The sequence below is a fragment of the Neopsephotus bourkii genome, unplaced genomic scaffold (assembly GCF_033783945.1).
Source record: "Neopsephotus bourkii isolate Nb327-2 ecotype Australia unplaced genomic scaffold, CSIRO-AGI_Nbou_v1 NB_168, whole genome shotgun sequence".
Lineage (NCBI taxonomy): Eukaryota > Metazoa > Chordata > Aves > Psittaciformes > Psittacidae > Neopsephotus > Neopsephotus bourkii.
The window spans coordinates 16,919,222-16,940,783 of NW_026900684.1; the positions used below are offsets into that span (position 1 = coordinate 16,919,222).

Consider the following 21,562-nt stretch of genomic DNA (forward strand, 5'->3'; position numbering starts at 1 on the left):
CAGCTTCAAAAGCACCAACATTTGCATGTGTGAAAGAGTGGAAAATAATGAAACCATGTGCATTTGATCAAAGATGGACGTGTTGGCCTTCCCCTTAGCTCGGAGACATAATTGCACAAATTTTCACATAAAATTTGAACATTACCCGAATTACCAACAGAACCTTGCACAGGCTGTACCATAAACAAAACACTCCAGACATCTTCACAGGAAGCAAGGAGGAAGAGAAAACCCCACAGCTAGAGGTGCCCTGCATAAGAAGTGCATTAGTTTCACAGACTGAAGAGAAGTCAGATTGTGATCTTCCTTAAAACCCTGGTTTTCCCTCTCCCTCCAGGCTAACACATTCCCCTGCACAGTCCAAGAAATTACTAAGCAGAGGTTAAGTCTGACTCCCACAGCTCTCTCCAAGCCCCATGAGTAGCTCCATACAGGCAGCCCCTTTGTCTTCTACCAAATGTCTACAGAGGTATGTGATCGACTCCAAATACTGTGGGAAAGGCCTAATACTTCTCCTGTGCAGCTCTGGCATAGATTTGGATGGCCAGCACCACTGGACACATGGAAAGGTCACTTTTCCTTGGAAGTATGACACAGAACTTGAGATTAGGCCTGAAATCCTTAACTTTACATTATTTTAGAATGTTAGAGTAATAGCTAGCAATATCCCACTGGAGAACAGATTGGGGGAAAATGGCATCTTATGAATATGCTTTGCTTCCCATTGACTTTTCATGATGCCAGCTGGTGATTTGTGTGACAGCCACCTCAAGTCACATATGGCAACTCAGGAGCTAAAAACCCTCCTGCCCAGACTACATGATGACCCTACAGCTTCTGTGTCACCATGCATATATGGGGAATCAAAACCAAGCGAACCTCCCAGAACCTTCTACACAGTCATAATACCCCTTTTCAGGGATGGGGCTTTGAAGGAACGGTGCTTATGGAGGAATGACTGGAAACAGACCAGCTAATAGTCTTAATGAAGGCTTGACAGCTCTCCTTTTATAACAGTGTTCTTATACTTTGTATAATACAGCCAGGAAAGTACAGGCAAAGGCAAAGGGCTGGAGAACAGAAAAGTCACTCCAAAAGAAAAAGAAGAAAGTCACAAACAAGAGGAGATGAGACTTCCAGCTCCTTCATAACCTCCATAATAATTACACAACTCAGAACACCACATCTGGGACATTTCTTGCCCAATGTGAAGGATACTATAAGGAATCAAGTATTTTTTTGAGTGCACCTACTCCCGTTTGTCTCATACAACTACAGTGAAAAAAGATTTCTACATGAAACCTTGGGGGAAAAGGTTCTCATCCAATATTAAATCATCCACAACTCCTCCCTTATTCCACAGAAGTTATCCAAGATATCATTCCCAAGCTTGAGGAGTTATGATTGTCTATAGCAACATATTTTGTGTCAGCTAAAATAAAGGATCTGAATTCTGAATTCCCACACATACACATATAAACACAAATTCAAGTCAGCGCAGCACCACCAGAGAAGAACTGCTGTAAGATGAAAATGTCTTTTATCTGCCGGACTTCCTACACATTGCTCTGAAATGATGGCTCAGTCATCACAGTGCTGTGTTCTGCCTGGGATGAAGGAGGATAGTAAGTTGAGATCTCATCAATCACTCCAGCTCCTATTGCTCCTGCAGAGAGAACTGTTATGGCAACAGGGGGCTGAAACCCAGGTTTACAGTAACTGAACAGATGCATTCCAAAAGTCTGGGATGCTCTTGCAATGGAAAAGCTGATGAATTATGGAAGAAAAACACATGCCACTTACTTAACTTCCTGATTTTCTTTGATTCATTGCTAGGACAAGAAAACAAAACAAGGAAACAATGAAAACATGAGGTAAACTGTAATGAGACTATCACTTCTATATTTCTTGCAGTAGTGATTCCTTCCATGCCAGCACAATGACTGTTCCTTGGCTTTCCCCAGCTCAAAACCCTAGGTTTTATGCTGATTTATGAAAGGGATGGGGCTTACATAGTAGCACAGAAGGTGCCTCCACTTCCACCCCCTAATTTTTTTTCCACTGTGGCCAACTGTATTAACATTTGACAGAACAATATCAGCTCAGGGACGACATATCTAACAGCAGCTGTGGGAACCTCCACACGCAGTCTCTTTCTCCCTGGGCAGAGGGAGGGCAGAGAAGACTAGAAGTGATGTGCAATCTAAGGACCTGAGATTTCTGCAGGGGATATAGGATTCTTGGTAGGAAAGCTGGTTACACTGCTCAGGAGCAGAACTCTGTGCATATTTGCACTAAACATTGAAATATCCCCCCCCCCGAAATAGAAGAGAAAAGGTTGTAGAGATGCACTGTGATGAATATGAGCATTCGTGACCTGTGGCTGTGTAAAATGGGAAGAAAATAACTTCTGCATTCAACCTTTCCTCTGTGTGCACACAACCAGAATACATACACACCCACACAACCAGAGTACACACACACACACACACAGAGCACACACATATGTGCACACACACACCAGGGAACAGTTAAACACTGGAATTATTGCAAGTATATCTATGCACATGCACACAGACAAAACCTGGGATTTCTAGCAAAGCTCGAGCAATTCAAAGTAATAAAAAAGGTCTCCTTGCAACAAAACACTTAATGAATGGCAGATTGTGTCCAAAGGGTGCCATTACCCAAGGGAACCAGGGGGTTTGGCTGGAGTGTGCAGTATGAACAAATGGCCTAAAGATTTGTTAGGGTGAGGACTGAATTCAGCACAATCAGAAGGCTTCATCTCCTCTGAAGCCTTATATATTTCATCCCCAGAGAAGATTAAGCTGCAGTATTTTTCCATGCTTTAAAAGTAAATTTTTTGTAAGAGAAATCCAATTTCTGAAAACTACTGCACCCTCCCAGTATTTTTAGAGTCAAGTTCTCCTCTCAGGCCCACTAGCAAAGAAACATGAACTAATACCTTTCATTATTGTTTAATTTCATTATTATCTTCTTGTATGCTGACTGGGAAAATTGAAAAATCTAGCAAGAGACAACAACTTGCTGTTCTAAATGGCCAGTAGAGATAAATGATGGCTCTAACACTGGATATGTTCTAGAAATCATGTCTTCACTTTCACCTATAACCCGTAATTTGAAGTATTTGTAACTCCTCTTGCCCTGAGGAAAATGTATTATTTACAGCATGTTTTCTATTTTAGGAGATCAGAATTCCTCCTTGACTCCAGCTCATACATCACTTTGGTGTCAAACTCTGACCTCATCCCTATTTGCATTTTCCACTCTGATGGAGCAGCTATTTCTGATTACAGACTGGCAAGATAAATCATAGAAAATTGGAATTCCAAGGAAAAGAACACTTCATGGTTCATCGTGTTGTTGTTATGAGACAGACAGGCTTTCGGCTTGATTGTTTTATTTTTATCAGGGGATGCTCAGCACTATGTTTTATGTGCTCTCAGAATACAAGCCCATGTAGTCAAAACCCACTGTCGATTAAAGAATTCTGACTCCAGATTCCTGACAATCAGTTTCTCCTGAGGTACTGCTGGTTCCATCTGTCCCATGAAGCCATACTCATCGTGGCTTTAAAGATGCATTGACTCACAGAATGGTTGAGGTTTAAAGAGATGTCTGGAGGTGATCTTGTCCAACCCAATCCCTCAAGCAGGGACACCTACTGCCAGCTGCCCAGGACCACGTTCAGTCAAGTTTTGAATACCTCCAGAGATGAAGACTTCACCACCTCTTTGGAAAACCTCTGCCAATAGGTTTTCCAAGCTCACCCTCACAGTATAAGAGTTTATTTTTATGTTCAGATGGCACCTCCTGTGTTCCAGATTGTGCTCATTGATTCTTATCCTGTCACTGGGCACCACTGTAAAGAGCCTGTCTTCATCCTTTTTACACTCTCCCTTCAGGTGTTAATGAACACTGATGAGATACCCCTGAGCCTTTTCTTCATCAAGATGACCAGTCCCAGCCCTCTCAGCCTTTCCTTATAGGAGAGATGCTCAGATCCCTTCATCTTCACCGGATTCTGTCAGGCACACCGACATCTCTCTTGTACTTGGGACTCAAAGCTGGACCCAGCACTACAGGAGTGACCCCACAAGTGCTGAGTAAAGGGGAAGGATCATCTCCCTCAACCTGCCAGCAACACTCCTAATGCAGCCCAGGGTACTTGTTAGCTTGTCCTACCACAAGGGTGCATTGCTGGCTCATAGTCAAGTTGGTCTCTGCCAGTACCGCCAGGTCGTTCTCTGCCAAGCTGCTTTTGAGGCACTCATCCCCCAGCATGCATTGCTGCTTAGGGTTATTTGTCCTCAGATGCTGGACTTTGCATTTTTCTTTCCTGAACTTCATGAGAATCTTATGGCCCATTCCTCCAGCTTATCAGGGACCCTCTGAATGACAATACAGCTGCCTGGTCTATCAACCAGCCCTCTGAGCCTTTTATCATCTGATGTGATGATACATTTTATTTCAAACTTGCTGAGGGTGCACTGTCTCAGTGTGATGAGGTCATTAAGGAACAGGTTAAACAAAATTGGCCTCCGGTGAAAACTGAGATGAAGAAGGCATTTCTGTGTCCACCAGCCTACATCTCCCCAGCCAGACCTTCCTTCTTTACAAATATGAGGTCCAGCAGAGCACCTCCCCTCATTGGCTCCTCGATCGCTTACATCAGGATATTACCATCAATGAACTCCAGAAACCTCCTACATTGCTTGTGTCCTGCTGTATTGTCCCTTCAGCAGGTAACTAGGGTGGTCAAAGCCTCCTATGGGGCATGTGAACACAAGGTTGTCTGAAAGCCTCACCTTTTTCTTCTTGATCAGTAGGTCACAGTTAAAAATATTATTAAATTCATACTAGTTTGTAGTTTGTGACATTTCCACAAGTGTTTCTGTGCAGTGGTTCTTCACCAGAATATGAGAGAAATAAAATCTAATGCAGGAAATACCTCTCTGTGTAGTCAAGCCCACTGCCTTTCTTCCTGCCACTTCATCTGTGGGACTAGCAACTTGCAAAGGATACCCAATAATTAAGAACACACTGTTGAAATCAATATGTAGTAAGCCACAGTTTGGGCTATCCAGACTTTCAATACTGCTTAATTTACAGATTCCCAACTTGAAGATGTCTCACGCTTAAGCTCCCAGCTACTATGGCATGTAAGGCATAAGGTCCCCTTCTCCAAAGGAATATGTTTGTAAATACTGAATGGCATCACCCACAAGGAACCACCAATTTAGGGAAGGGAATAACTTTCAAAAGACAATCCTGATTTGCTACCCACAGTGAGAAAAAGCTGTACCTTGTTAAAGCCATCAAAAGTAGTCAGGCCTTTTTTCTATTTATGCAAATTTAAGCCAAAATGTAACATGCAGATACACATTTTTATCACCTGCAATTTAAGCATGAACAGAATTGTTAAGTAACTGATGAGTGTCAAGGAAGTAACAGATAGTCTCTTCTCACCACGTGCAATACCAACAGCATGATATTACCAGGGAGTGACCTTGCTTCAAATATACATTATGGTGTAAATGCTCCCAAAATATTCTTAAAACTAGAGCTGTGTAAAGTTGCTTGTTAGAATTTTTCCCCTCCTTATGAAACATGTTCTTCCTATGCAAAAATATGAGTATGTTTAAAAATAATGAATTGAAAGCAGCAAGGTGACAAATTTCCCCTTAAGCAGAAGACATATTGTCCTAAAAAGGCACAACGGAGGGGATTTGCTTTGTGTAAGAACACTTGTACAGTCAAATCCAAGTCTTCCTTAGACTGGTAACAGGACTGTGCATCCCCATGTGCTAGGCTAAATAATAAGCTAAGTTCCAGACCTCAGTGCTGAGGCCTTGGTGTGCCATAGGGGATATTAGTGAATTGACTCTAATAATGTCACTTGACTAGAAAACATACCCAGAGAGTTGCAACGATTTGTTCAAAATCACACTGAATTAAGCAAGGTTGAGATTAGAAGCCAGGTTTTTCCCAGCCCTTTTGCTCTTTCATAGAACCACCCCTCTGCTTTCCCAGAATGAAAAAAGTTTAAGAGGGGGCATGTGCATACATTGCTGTAAAGGATAGAAAAGTAGCTGCAAACTGACACCATTAAATCAGTGCGATCTCATTTGCTTAATGTATTAGGCAACATAAGAAGGGAAACCTCAAGACACTGCTCAATAGTCATCATTCTCAACAATCAAACAGCCAAAGGAGAATTTTCTGCTCAAGCGCGAGGTAAGTATTCATGGGCATATTGCAGATACATTTAAAAATGCTAACAGGCCTTCTACATCTCTAAATAGGCTGGAAATGCCAGATGCTTTTCTCTCTTCTTCACAAAATCAAGAGGTGAGGGGAAAATAACAAACAAACAAACTAACAAACAAAACAAATTCAGAAACATAGCCCAAAAATAACAGCAGGCATTTCAAGTATACAGCCAGGTCTTATGTCTATAGGCACAGCTGCGCATTGCATAGCATTACAGAATTAAAGCTGTTACCTGCACACATTCTAAATGCACAGCCAGCATTAGTGACACAGGCCATCTAGGAAGGATTAAGGATTAGTTATCATTTCAGCTCAATGAAAGAAGATCTATATTTCTCTTTTAGACACGTAATTCACAGGAGAATCGTTCTTGCCAACACTCTGAAAAAATAATCTTTCAGAATTCTTGCAAACCCACTGTGTTATGATTTCATCTCATGAAACACAACACCTTTACATTAAACCTCATAAAACTAAATCCTGCTGGATCTCTTCCAGGCTCCGAGAATAAACAGCTATATCAGTGATGCCTAGAACAGTAAAATCTGGCCCACTGTCATATGGCATGCTCCCATTTACAGAGGGGAGCAGGTCTGCAAACAGCTAATTCACATTGCTATTACAAAATCTTCACATATAATGAATTTCTCACATAATTGGTCTAAGAAATACCTCAGGGAAAAAAAGAATGCTTTGAACGCTGTAATACATATTTATTTCTACTTTTTTTTTTCTTTTTAACCTATTCCCTGCCTTCCCCTTAATGAAATATGTGCTGCAGAGCTGCTCTGTTTTTTAGCAAGCAGGAGTGAGTTTAGTTGCATCTGGAACTCTGGCAGATAGCAAAGGGGGGAAATTGTTGTCAAAACAGTTCAAAAGCACAGACGAATATATCCAACAAGATTACTTTGTAAAGCCAGATTATTTTCCCTTTGTAGTCAGAAGGCCTACAGATTCCTTTTAGTCTTGCCGATCCCACTCAAAGCATGAGTAAGAAGGATGTTAAAATAACCAAGTACAATTACACCATAGATATGGAGACCGAAGAACAAAAGTGATTTCCTGTGTGAATTAGACTCTTCCTTGTCCCCTGTGTAGAGCTACGCCTTAATCCCCAGATCTGGGCAGAGGCTGGCAAGTCTTCATGCAGGAACTGCAATCACAGACCCAGATACACAGATGTCACACATTCCTTCCGATCACTTAGCAGGCTAATTACATTTCAGGCAGACTGCACCCAGATCATCTTCAGTACCAAAGCTCACTTGGTGCAAGCACAGCAGCCAAGGCTGACACTAACTGATACCACACCTCACCAGGGCCTGAATTCCCCTAAGGCTCCCCTCCTCATTTTTAACATTTTGACCATGGCACTCTGGATTTTAGTAGCCACTACTAGCAAAAAGGGGAGGTTAACTGTACTGCAAACCGCCAGTGACAGAAAGCAGAGGGAGTAATCCTAAAGTGCAGAGGGAGGCAAGCTACTGAGGCTTCAGAAGGAGGGATCTGCTGGAGAACGGACAAAGGTTCCTAGAGAACTGTCAATGTTTCTTTCAAGCTATGCAGAAGAGAAACATCCCTGTTAAGCTGGTTGATTAGATGGTGTAACGGCAGGGCAAGGTCACTGACCCTGCACTGGAAACAATTAGGACAGGATGTGACTTGGAGAGCAGTAGATTGAGCCTGCAAGAGGATGGTGCAGGACACCTTCACTACCCTGAGGTCATCATGCCCATCCTTTTCCTGGGAATGGGGAAGGCTGATGTCCTAGGATGGCTCTCTGTGGATTTGGGGCTATCCCAACCAGTCAGTGACTTCTGTCAGAAAACTGTAGACATAGGGTCTCAGCGTGTACAAACTCTTGAGGCTGGGATGAGGGAATGGCAATTGTTTGCACAACTTGTCCACATAAGATGTTTTAACTCTCAAACTGGCTAATGATCCTACCCCAGAATTAGCTGCTCTTATTCAGGGCATGCCTGGGCTGACTGCAACACATCACCAGGTGAAATCCCAGTATTCACAGAGGCCTATAATCCTTAGGGAAAGAAAGTTAAAAAAGAGCAAGAGAGAGGTGACAGAATACCAGGCTAAACTGAAACTGATCTGACCTAGTATTACCATTCTTAAGACTTTATTCTGATATTTCAAACATCGTTTTCAACACCGTTTTTGCCAAACCAGATGAAGATAACAGAACTTGGTATCAGCTTTGCTTGTCTTTTTCAGTGTGAACACTTTCAAGATCCAAATGTTTAACTCTACACATTATTAAGTAGCAAAGGATACATGTCTGTAAACCATGGCACCTTTACTTTCAGTGTTTATAGAACTACTCAAAATAACATAATTTCACCATTTACTCACAGATGTAAATATTAATTCTAAGTTGACCCTAACACACTTTCTGCCACAACTTTACTTACAGGGACTAAACGAACCTTGTTCACTCTGAAACCTTGGGGGGGGGGGGGGTATTACACAAGTAAACCAGAGAATTACATTCTCACCTTTTTTTCCAGACATGAATTTAAGTTTTCCCTGCAAGGGGTCAATCAAGCCAGCTACACATCAGTTGGGAACATGGGTTGCAAGACACTGTCATCCGTTAAAACTAGGAGCTTCAACCAGACCAGAAGACCAAGCATTGACTTAAATCCCAAGGTCAGATCTGCTGGCTACGTTTAATTCACTGTCAATTTCAGCCTGCAGCATTTCCATATTACATACAAACAGTGCAAGAGTATGTGAATAAAGGTGCACAATAAAAGCGGCAAGCAAGCATTCTGCTTAGCAAAGCTCTAGCACAATGCAATTTCTCAAGAAGAAAATTAAGATAACAAGGTAGGAGAAAAGCATAGCAATTCTTTTTCCTGACATTTACGTCCTGTCTCCCTTGCTCCAGTACGAGCGCCATGTGTGAAGAGCCCTACTAACACACACTGAAGCACCCCTTTGGTCAGGAGCAGAATTTCAACTGCTGCAATGCCACGATGAGCTTTGGGGTGGGACAGCATCTCACTTTTTGCAAACAAAGAAGTCCAGCTGATGCATGGCAAGGAATTGCACTCTTCCTCAGCATGCTGTTAGCCTGCCTTACCCACATGCTCTTCCAGCTACTGTCTCGGCCACAATGCTTCACGGTTCAGCTCACAAACTCTTTGGCCAGAGTCATTGCAGCTAGCAGAGTCCTACAGCTCTGACCCAACAGGCTTGCAGAATAGAAATGTTAACTACTAGACTGAGCACTACTAGCTGCGGCTGGAACTTGATCAAACCAAGCTAGAGTTGGAAAAATGTTATGAGGAGATGTGCATTTGGGTAAATGGAGGATGAAATGGATTATTCACATCAACAAAGGAGAACTGAGAACATTGGAATTAATAGAAACAAATCAATAATTAAAGGTATGTAAAAAAACCCAAAACAATAAATAAATGTACTGGGTGGTTCTTAAACTTATGTCAGCCTATGTTACGTGTAAGTATTGGCACATACTGAGAAAGTAAAAATACACATGGAGAAGATAACCATGTTTAAAATGTACATTAACAGGTTTGTTTTATTTAAATGAGCTTCTTCAGCTTTACCTTTCTGTGTCAAATTCATGAAGGTAGAACTGAAAATTTCTACTTTGAAAGCAGAATAGCAGAGGAAGGAAGAAATCGGAGATGAGGACCAAAAGTTTGAATATATTCCTTGTTGAATGCATGTTAAGTGAACATTGCTGCTGCCTTTTCCAATCATTTCTGAACTTTGTGAAAACTGAAGATGTAATACCATTATGAGCCATGTCACCCAAATTGCTTCTGGGTCAGCTTCTTCACACTTCTGGATTATTTTTTACATATTTGGAAATAGCAACTTTATATTTTAATTACTGATTATGTGCCTACTAGTTTGATTACTTAAATCACTTTGTAATTCAACCCAAAGAGGGTGTAGAGACTAATTTGCTGATTAGATCAATCTGTCATCATGAGCAGATTGTTTCACTGCTTTATTTTAAGTCGGGTTTAATAATATTTGAAGCAGTGTAGCTTTGGGCAAGAAGTTTCCTTGATTTTATTTTTTGAAGATGTTTTACTACAAATTATTATTTTTAAATAATTTCTCAGCAAATAAGAGGTGCCCGACCCTTGAAGCCATTAGAATTGCTCTCTACCCGCAAATCTGACCATTTCCCTACAAGTAGAATTTAGTTCTGAAAATTACTTTCTGTGCTTGCATCTCTCATGGATTTACAGTCATTTCCTCTGTTAAGCACTGCAAAAGCATCTACAGAACTGTATGACCCCACAGCATGTAGACCCACGCCAAAGCTCACTGACATACACAGCTTTGGCTATTCATCAGGGGAAGTACTACAGCAACCTTGAATGCAAATGGTCAAAACCCACCCAAGTCCTGATTTGAAGAGCAATATTTGGAGCTGGACCCTTCATGACCAGCAACAGCACAGCAAACTGTTGCTGCGGCCAATGATGGTAGTATTTCTGCCCCATGCCACCCTGCCCAGAGGCAGCGGTTCTCCTTTTTTCCCTTCTGCAGCATCTGTGCCCTAGCCAGAGCCCAAGCATTTTGACATAAACACCCTGTCTTTCTGTATGACTCACATAGCAAGGCCCTGCAGAAAACAGGGAGGAAAAAGCAGGAGGAGGAAGATTTGTTACATGATAGCTTTTTAAATAAAATACACTAGAATCACCAGGTACCATGCAACTGTAGTCCTCTACGGCATGGTCTCTGCTGTCTTTGTCATCCAGCACTTAGATTAGATACATAATAAAGGGAGCAGTAATCGCAAACAGACACTCTGCATAAACAAAAATGCTCACTATGACAAAAACTGTAGCCAGATATAGATGCATGTCAGATAAATTTGAAGAATCATAACTTGCTAAAGCACTAGCACACAAATAAATCTAATTTATATACATATATATGTTTGCATGTGTATAATACAGCAACCAAGCACCTACATTAGTCATTTAGCATAAACAGAGGAAAGTACAATGCAACTTTGAAAACAGAGGTTTGCAATGATATTTAATAACGTTCCTATGGAAAAAGTTCCAAATTGGAAAAATTTGCCTGAAAATTTTAAGCTACTAGATACAGGGAAACTATTGAGGGAACAGCCACTAAATGTGAAAGTAATCAGACCTGGTTTGATCTTTTCCCTCATGACACAACACCCTGATTAAAGATGGTCTAGAGTTTTGGTCCCCGAGCACATCGATTCTGGAGCAGGACGGCAGCATGCAGAGATGCAGAGCGTTACAAGAGCGATACCCGCTGTCACCGGGCAAATTAACAAACGACATGGTGTGCACAAGCGCCACCAAGAGGATCTTCTTCCCAGAGTCCAAATAGGATTTTTTCCCCACCCCCAGAGCAGCACCCTGGGCTGCTCAGGCACTCGCTCAGAGCCCTTCGAGCATGAGCCGCTCACTGCTGCATTCTCAGTGAGCATTGCAAATGGAGAGGGAAGGATAAAAGACTTTTTTTAGGGTTCCTTTCAGAACACGGTGCGGGGGGGAGGAAGATGCATCTGCAGCACATGCAGTTTTTGACAAGGGAGCTTTTAAATGCTGTAGTAACAGAAAACAAGACCGCTGCCCTGTCCTGGATCTGGAAAATGTTAAATTCCACCTTATCAGCCACCAAAACAGTCAGGAGGGCTCTGTTGCTGAGCTGCCTCCCCTCAAAACCTGTGCAATCCTGTTTTTTTCCTATCGAATGTAATTGTGAGATTCAAATACTAATAACATTTTGGTAGTGTGATGCTGGAGCCCGTTTTTAAAAGTAAGCAGACATTCTCACCAGATTTTCTTTTTTTCATTATGGGGAGAAAGCCAGTTTTGTCTTCACCACTGCCATTTTACGGGATGAAAAGAACAAGCTAAAAAGCCACAGCTTTTCCATTCCTTTACACTGTTACTAACCAGATGGCAATACCTCAACCCCAAATTCGTGCTCAGAGAGCCTCTGAGGCCAGTATCTCCCTAATCTGCCTGGCCTGGCTACACACACCATTTAGTGCCCAGTGGGGATGGATCTCCTCTGAGAGTGAAAGCAGCACCTAGCTGCTTGGGAAAGGTGGGCGATTTGTGTTGGGTAAGGCTTGGCTGCCCTCCACATGTGCGTGCCTCCTTCTGCAAATCACTGCTCTCACTGTGGCTGATAACACAACCTGGTCTTGCCATCTTCCACGGTGGGAAACCAACCTGTGAGCTGCTCAGGGACTGAAAGCTCAGTTTTGTTCAGGAAGGGGAGGGGAGGGAGGTTGCAACAGAAGCTTGAATCAAGCCTCCCAGATGACATGTTAGTGTTAGCAAGCAAGGGCTTACCTGGGTAAGGCTGTAAACCACCTAGACAAACTCTGAACTTGGAGCACGGGTTGAGCTAAATGGTATTCTGAAGTCCCTGCCATAAGTAGCCTGATTCTGCAACTGAAAAGGTAATGTTGCCTGCAGTTTGGTGACAAGCAAGTAAAAGGCTCAGACTGGGAGAGCCATCAGTGACAGCAGTTTTCATCCCAAGCTCATCACATCAGCAAAAGCACTTGAAAGCATCATAGGGTCTGGGGTGCAAAGAGGCTCCCACATACAGTACATACCCAGGTAAGGGATTAAGCGATCTCAAGACAGTGGATTTGGAAAAACATGCAAAGCAGTTTAACAGAGTGGTGGTATTTATTGCTGCCTGAGTTGAGGCAAGTCTTGCACACCCTTTCACAGACAGGCAAGTATCTATCTTCTCTTTTCCACTTCTCAGCTTCTAGGTCTGTCCAGGAAAAGGTACGAAAGGTCCAAATTCCCACTAAGGCTTGAGAGCAAGAGGAAGCAGCATTATGGTTGTAACACAACACAGACAAGAGAGTGCTACTCTTAACTCCCTACAAGCACCCAGGAGTCAAGTCGTTTTCCCCATAGTTCATTCATTTTCACCATCCATTAGTTAACATTTACTGGCAGGGGCGGGGAGAGAACTGGGGCTAGGGTCTTTTTTCCAGGCAGCTCATTCTCTCACCTAACTCCTAAGACCTAAGGTGATTTAAGCACTTAAGGATTAAAGGCGTTTTAACAGCTTATATTGCTTTAAGCATCTAAGGTAGCTTAAACGCTTATGCTGCTTTCAGGGGCTTATAGCAGCTTAACTGTCCCTGCCACTTGATGAATTTACGGGTCATCAAAAGCCTATGCTCCCTTTAAAACGTTAAAAACCTACCTTAAACCATCATTGTTTCTTAAGCATGTCGTCCTACTTGGCTCCCCCAGGTTGGGAGAGGGGGGTACCCCAACCCCTCAGGTTTTCTTAGGGTGACAGCGCTCACCTGATGGCAGCAAGCTCCAGGGAGACTGGGACTCCCATAAACACGGGTCCCTGGGACTCCCATAAACACGGGTCCGAGTCCACGGTTACAGGGCCGAGCCGATTCAGAGCAGCGGCTTCTGCCGGGCAGGGCCCTGGGGGTTAAACCGCTCTGGGGCTGCGCCAGCCAGCGACCGTAAGGAGCTCGTTAGTTTCATTCCCAATTGACTGTGAGGCAGCGCCTGTTTATTGAGCACGTGCAGAGGGACCGCCCCCCCCCGCCCCCCCCATCCCAGTCCCAGCTCCTGACTGAGTCCCCCCGGCCCCGATGTGCGCCTCTAAAGCCGGGGAAGGCAACGGCACCCGGGGCAGCCCGGAACGCCACCCGACGGCTGCCCGCACCAGCCTGTCAGGGCCGCAGGCTGGGAACGCCGTTCCCGGTTTGCACCCAAGGAGCACGAATGGCAGCCACCTCCCGCTCCGGCACTTTCCCCTGCAAGGGATCAGAGCGAGGGCAGCAGTGGTTGCCCCGGTTTGCAGGCTTGGGCTGGTTTTGTTTACGTGATCTCGGATCGTTTCAATTTTATAGTAAATGAGTTCGCCAAGGGTGATTAAAAGTGGAAACAGTAAGGTCTCATAAAGCCTCGTTTCAAATCAAAGCTTAACCCTGGGAAAACTGTGTGTTTTTCCTCCTTATTTCCTGTGGGCTGGAAACAAACAAGCAAACTGTTCTGGTGGGGAAAAAAAAAAGAGCAGATTTCTGCTGGATATGTCTCACCCTCCATCCTAGAAAATAAATGGTTATTATCTCCAACCTAAACAAAGTCTGTTCAGGTTTGGGTCCTTGCTTTCACACAGCCCAGCCGACTGGATCTGCAGAAAGCAGTGTATGGGGCCACCAGAAGTTTTCATGGAGCGGCACATTGTTTTCTGATCATACTGAGATCCACCTGAAGGGACATCAGTTACTCCAAGCAATGAGAAACAGTGAAAAATAAGGAGGCAGACACCCCAGCTACAAACCTGTCCATTTTACAAAGACCCGATGAATAGCCCAACCATTCAGGGGTAAGAGCATACATGCTGGTAGGTCCTCTTTCCACAGAAGAGGAGTTTGAGGACAGAGGTGGGTGGGATCAGCGCTGGGAGCTGGAAGGGGCATCTTCTGCAAGTGACAACAGCTACAACCTCTGGCAATCCTCAGGACTTGGCAAAACAAGCTCGAAATGGGCACCATAAGTCACCAGCAGGGCTCAGAGCCATGGAAGCCAACTGAGGCCAAGAGTCTGAAGATTTATTGTTTAAAGGAATGAGTTGAACGCAGAAAATAAATGGTAAGAATATGTGGAGCTGTAAGAAATAAACTACTTTTATGCTCTTCCACAAGTGATATTAGACATTCAGGATGTTTATTTTCCAGGTATGAAACAACTTCAAGAAGAGAGAAGCTAGCCTTACAGGGAGATGACACCAACCAGCATGGCTTGATGGAAACGATCTTGAAACCTCCTCTGAAGGAGCTGGCACTGGCTTCAGTGTGTGACAGCCACTTGCCTGAGGCAGCACTGCACTCCAGCAGGGCAGCCCTATGCTTTCCCAGTGGGAATGCTGCAAGTCCCATCTCTTTCCTATATGCCCCAAGCAGCAACTCAAAACTCTGGGAAGCCCAGCCTGGAAACTGGACATAGAGGAATCCTGTAGTTTACAGAAGTCATCACATTTAAGCTTAGCTTCCCATAAAACATGTCTATAAGGAGATATATTCAGTAGCTGATTAATGAATGTGGCTTACCACAAAATGATACTACGCAGGCCTACTCTTTTCAATAATAATCCCATAAATAATATTACTAAAATTCCAAGAAATCCAAATCCCACTGAAGCTGTGTCATGATCCCAGTGCCCTGTCTGTTGTCTTCCCTTTTGTGGTAAATCAACACAATCGTAATTCTTTAAGGGAGCTTCTAGGTGAAGACAGGATCGAAGGCAGAGGGACATGCCTGTGCTGTGCAGAGCCAGGGCCACACTTCTAGCCTCAGAGAAACGTGCCAGGTGACCGTACTACAAAACTACTCGGATCCTCCCTCTCGGGGAACCCCCCTTTTGGCGGCCGGGGTCCATCCAGGGGCTGTGGGGCCGGGGTTCACTGCAGCCCCCAGCTCCTCGTAGGCGCAGGAGGGGCTGGGGGGCAGGAGCCCCTCCGGCAGACCCTGCCTAACCGGGGGCGAGGAGAACAGGCAGACCCCAGCCGCTGCCTGCGGCTCCAGCGCCTGGCCGAGCCCTGCCAGCATCGTGGGGAGGGGCAGAAATGCCAGACACCCCCCGGGGAATGGGGCAGTAGCAGCTTCGCTCCCTGCTTGAGAAACCGGCCCGGCCGCATACACATCCGCTGGCAGCGAAAGCACCGAACGTGGGCAAGGGGGGCCGGCGGGGCGAGGGGGCTCCCGCTGCTCCTCAGTAGGTGTGTTGGCGGCAGAGCTCACCTCCAGCTACCCCAGGCTGGAGCGGCCCCTCTCGCCCTGCTCGCCCCAGGAGCTTCTCCGGCTTTCGTGGCTCTTTGTTCGCGGGGATCTCTCCCCCCTTCCCTTCCTTTTTCTTCCCCGTGCTCGCACGGTAACGTTTCTCGCAAGGATTTCCTGCCAAAAGACAATCCCCCTGAGCTAAAGCAGACCCGAGAAAGTAGTGACCAATCCTTTCTGGATGGCTGTCACCAGGCTCCTCCCAGCCCCCACTCCCCCTTCCATTTGCATACAAAAAAATCCAGAAAACTCCCGTTTGCCCCCACATCTCGCTCAGACCCTCCGTCCCCGTCTGGCAGCAGGAGCCCGAGCGGGGGACGCTGCCTGCGGCTGAGGGCAGCGGCGCGCCGCCCGCTCCGCGCCCCGCCACCCCGGCCCCTTCGAGCCCCTCGCCAACCCCCCACCTCCTCCTCCGCGCCCCAAAATGCAGCGCCGCCTCTGCGCCCTGCTCCTGCTGGCGTCCCAGTGCATGGGCTCGGCCGCCGGGCTCTTCCCCTTTGGGGAGCCCGACTTCTCCTACAAGCGCTCCAACTGCAAGCCCATCCCCGCCCCGATGCTGCTGTGCCGGGGCATAGAGTATCAGAGCATGCGGCTGCCCAACCTGCTGGGGCATGAGACGGTGCAGGAGGTGCTGGAGCAGGCCTCCACTTGGATCCCGCTGGTGCAGAAGCAGTGCCACCCCGATACGAGGAAGTTCCTCTGCTCCCTCTTTGCCCCTGTCTGCATCGACGACCTGGACGAGATCATTCAGCCCTGCCACTCTCTCTGCGAGGAGGTGAAGGAGAGCTGCGCCCCTGTGATGTCTGCCTTCGGCTTCCCCTGGCCCGACATGCTGGACTGCAGTCGCTTCCCCAAGGACAACGACCTCTGCATCCCGCTGGCCAGCAGCGACCACATCCTCCCCGTCACCAGGGAAGGTAAGAGGGGCCGCTTCTGCCCTCATGAGCCGCCCCAGCAGCGGGGTCGTCCACCTCCCGGCTTTCCCTGGGGAGCGGAGGTCGTTCCTTCCCGTTACAGCACGCCCGGTGTTCCGGGATGGGGCTCTGCGGAGGGAGCCACAGGTCAGCCTCAGGGGGGCTTTCCCGAGGGGATGGGGAAAACCTCAGGCACCGTCGGGGAACTGGTATCAGCCCGCACCCCACGGCCGCGGCCCGTCTCCGTCCCCAAAGCACAGGTCCGGGACGCCGGACGCTAGCCGCCCGGCTTCCAGAGAGACAATCCCCATAGGCGAAGGTCGCGGCGCTGGGCTTTTTTGTGTGCCCTTCTCTCTTTACGCTTTCCCCCGGATTAAAAAAGCCCCAAATAAAACAGAAAGTCAATAACTTTTGGTTGAGGTGTTACCTGAAAAGCACACCTCGCCCCCGCCAGAGAGGCTGCAGCAAGGTAAGGCGCCTCGAAGTGTCCGCGGGCCGCGGGGAAAAGGCAGGGGCTGGTGTGGAGGGATGGGAACCTGATGTTTCCCGAAGGGCTCCCCACGCCACCTGCTGTTCCTTTCTCCCCGGACTTGACGGGGACTGTCCCTTGCACTTCCAGCACCCAAGGTCTGCGATGCCTGCAAAAACAGAAATGAAGACGATAATGACATCGTGGAAAACCTCTGCAAAAACGACTTTGGTAAGTGGAAGCGGAACTCCCCTCGGTTGAAACTTGAGAGTTGAGGATCAGGTAAAACTCCCAGTGGAGTCAGAGGTGCCTGGATAAAGGTAGGGCTTTGTCTTATCTGCAGATGGACCTGTCTGACCGTTGGGTCATGAAACATAGAATTCCACCTTGGAGTAGAAAGTGGTCCCTTTTATAGTCCTTTTCTGTTTGCTGTTTTGAAGTAGTGCTCTTTTATGTGGATGTTGCTGGCAAGCCAAGTAGAAAGTAAAATGGAAAAAAAAAGAAAGGATCTTTCATCCAGACTATTGCCTGGGGAGAAGTAGAGCAAAGCTTCATTTAGACGTATGAGAAAAAGCCGCATGACCAATCTCACGTATCGCAAGAAAGACTCTCCCCGCAGATTAAGAATGAAGCTCTATATATCATTTGACAGAGAAGGTAATGCACAGACAATTGGGGATATAAACTTAATGGGAAGATCTGGGGTTAGAAGAGGACAAGAAAGCCCCTTCGACACAGACAACTGAACGGCACATTATCCACACATTAGCATTTCAAGAGAAAAAGGGAATAAGGAGGGGAATCCTTTTATAATAGGTCAATGTTTATACCTGGAAACAGATTTGTAGTATAAATATCTGCAACAATCCAAAAGTCTTTCTTAAGAAAGAAAAACCAAAATCCAACAAAAAACCCACCACCCCAAATCTGAAACCATGACTGTGGGACATAATTGCTAAAACAACCAATAGCTTTGGCCTGGCAAATTGCACTCAGATAAATCCTCCTAAAGCTAAACATGCCCCACAGATTCTTACAGAGCCCTGTATCCCCCTCCTAGTTATTTTACCAAATCAAGTGCAGCTGTTGGACCAATTTGCCCTCCATGGGATCTATTCTTTCAAAAAAACAATGCATGTGAAATATTATTTCCTTACAGGTTTGCCTAAAATCCTCTCCAGCCTAATAAATTAAGTTTAGAAGTTTTCAGCTGCAGAAGAGATCAGGTTTCAGATTAGGTCTAGGTACTTGCCTCCCCACCTCCCTTTCAAACTCTGGTTTCAGGAAGACTGACCTCTCCCAGCAAAAAAAAACCAGAGTTCTGCTTAACATAGTGATCCTGCCTGCTCCCTGTTTGCAAACAGGAGAAAGGCTGGAGAAAATATTAATTTAGAAAGGAAGGAAAAAGAGGGGGAGGGGGTAGAGGAGAAAAGAAACTCAAAAAAAACCCTCAGCCCTAAGGTTGATTCAAACTGAAATGACTTGCATGCCCTTTGTGGCTTTAGAAATGGAGCCACCTGCTGCCTCTTCTGTCAGCCCTGACAGTTTAATTAGCAATAGAGCACCTCCCTCCCCAGGTCCTCTTTATGTGCACTAATGGGAAAAAGCCTCTCAATCTCTTTCCCTCTTCCCGCTTCCCCCTCCTCTCGCTCTATTAGCCTTGAAGATAAAAGTGAAGGAGATTGCCTACATCAATGGGGATACCAAGATCACCCCCGAAACAAAGAGCAAAACCATCTACAAGCTGAATGGGCTGACGGAAAGGGATCTCAGGAAGATCGTGCTCTGGCTCAAAGGTGGCCTTCAGTGTACCTGCGATGAGATGAATGACATCAACGTCCCCTACTTGGTGATGGGGCAGAAGCAAGCTGGGGAACTGGTGATCACGTCTCTGAAACGGTGGCAGAAAGGGCAGCGGGCTTTCAAGCGGTTCTCCCGCAGCATCCGCAAACTGCAGTGTTAGTGGCTTCGGCTCTGGCTGCCTCCACCAGCTGCCTCTGTCCTGAGCTCTCCGGGCCTCCAGCACCTTCTTGCTTCGGCCCCTCTGAGCCTTGAGATGCCACAGGCATGAGACACGGTGACCGCTCTCCGAGGGGGAAGGGAGCCCTCCACTCCTGTACATAGGTTAAAATGTAATAAAAAATATCATGATGATTTTTGGGAAGCATTAAAGTATCTTGCTTAAAGCTTGGGTTATTTTAAGGTTGCAAATGTGACTTTGGTCTGAGGTTTTTCCCTCTTCATTTTTGGTAATGCTGGTTCATTTATATTGCTGCTTCTCTGTATACATGCATGTTTGTTGTGCAAAAGTAGGAGATGCAGAGAAAGACAAGCCACACGTGTGACTGGCTTGTCACAGTGAGCACGACTCTTTCACTGAGGTGAAACGGCTTGCCATCTATATTAACACTATAAAGGTCACGTTAACGACTCTTGCATGTGATACATAGGCACCAGTAAGAGTATATTAACCATTCTCACATTTTATTTTCCACAAGTCTGAGCCCTTCTCTCAGAAAAAAATGTACAAGTTTTGGAGCTGGTTGATCTGAATGCAACTTTTTTTTATTCTTATTGTTTTGCAGATTAAACCATCTGTAGCCTAACTGTAATATAACTAGTGGTTAACCTGAAAGAGTTGTAAAATATTGCTTTAATTAACCTTGTAAATACTCCAGATAAATGTTATATTCTTGTACATAAACTTTACATCATAGATTACCCATTGTCTCGGTCTGCATTCACTTTAATCTGTTTTGGGAGAACTGGGGAAAACTGTCCAACTGGGTTTTGCCATGACAAAGCAAAATTTGGCCTTCCACCTCAAGTGGCCAGTAGAGAAGCAAGATGAAGTATCTAGTGTTGCAATCCACCAAAAAATAGCGGACCTCATTTCCCCAAAGATGAACCCACAAGGCATAGGGCTGGGGCTCAGCCACCTCATTTTAACATGTGTCTGTTAAGCAGTTTGAGATGAAGAGTTTTCTGTGGTTCCTTTGTTGGACAGCCAGCATTTTAATCTCATCTTCTCAGAAGACTCTGCTGACGTGGAATTGAAATAAGACCACTTGCTTAAAAACCAATCCCATTCATACATTTCTTACACTTGAAAAATACATATTAAGGAGTGCAAGAGTAGACAGAAAAAATCATTTGCACCTAGCAATTCAGATTGATGGTAGAGCAAGGCATGTTTTGTGTGTATGCATACCCACTGCTCTTACTGAGAAAGAAAATAAACCATACATAAGAGCGTAACTGGAGGACTGTTTTTCAGCATTTTTCTTACAAATTTTTTTTGATGAAGAGCATTACCTGAAAGAATTTTATTGTACTTACCCTGAAAAATAGCCTTGCTTCCCAGTGCTTTCAAACAGAAAAAATTCCTCTTAGCTTCACTGAGAGTGTGAATGATCCAATGTTCCCAAGGACAATGCGCAATTGTAACCATTCACAAACAGAATACAAGCCCAACACTGGATTTTTCTTTGAAGTAAAAAATAATGTTAATTTCATATACTTAGTGCTGGGGTTTTTCTCACCATCAGGATAAAGTGATAAAATCTAAAGGTCCATCCTGCCAAGTTTGTTTTAGTAAAATTAATTGTTTGCCCTCTCCCAGAGTTTTAATGTGCTCGCTGCACCTGGTACAAGCAATGGTAGGGCTCTGACCAAGCAAGATAAGAGCAGTCTCACAAATATCCTCAAAAGTATAACAATTAATACAACAAACAAAAAAAAACCAAAAAACCACACACAAAAAAAGAAGCCCTATTGCAAACTGCCCAAATGTAATTCTTCTGTGAAACAGTATCTTTATTTAAAGGCCAATACACTGCTGAAATGGCATTAAAGCTGTTCTTCTGAATAGACCTGGCTTCCCAGGAAACAGATTTTGAGTCTTTTCATGCCATGGTATAATTATTTTAATACCAGCACTATGACCATCACCTTACAGAGCCGTCAGCATTCAGCTCTACCTGTCTCATTCAGTGTATAATCACCTGTCCCTGAACAGCCTTGGGTTTAGAGTGAACAATCTCACA

At 45.2% G+C, this 21,562-nt stretch overlaps 1 protein-coding gene and 1 long non-coding RNA gene across 2 annotated transcripts in view; one reads left to right on the plus strand and one right to left on the minus strand.

The window, feature by feature from the left end:
- LOC133223606 (uncharacterized) overlaps positions 1-21,562 on the minus strand; it is a 96,304-nt gene that overhangs the window by 53,166 nt on the left and 21,576 nt on the right. The gene's annotated exons all lie outside the window — the stretch shown is intronic.
- SFRP2 (secreted frizzled related protein 2) lies at positions 16,359-20,237 on the plus strand. Its single transcript, XM_061373810.1, has 3 exons — positions 16,359-17,050; positions 17,667-17,747; positions 19,175-20,237. Exons 1-3 carry the CDS (start codon positions 16,558-16,560, stop codon positions 19,477-19,479), a joined length of 879 nt encoding a protein of 292 aa, XP_061229794.1. The 5' UTR covers positions 16,359-16,557; the 3' UTR covers positions 19,480-20,237.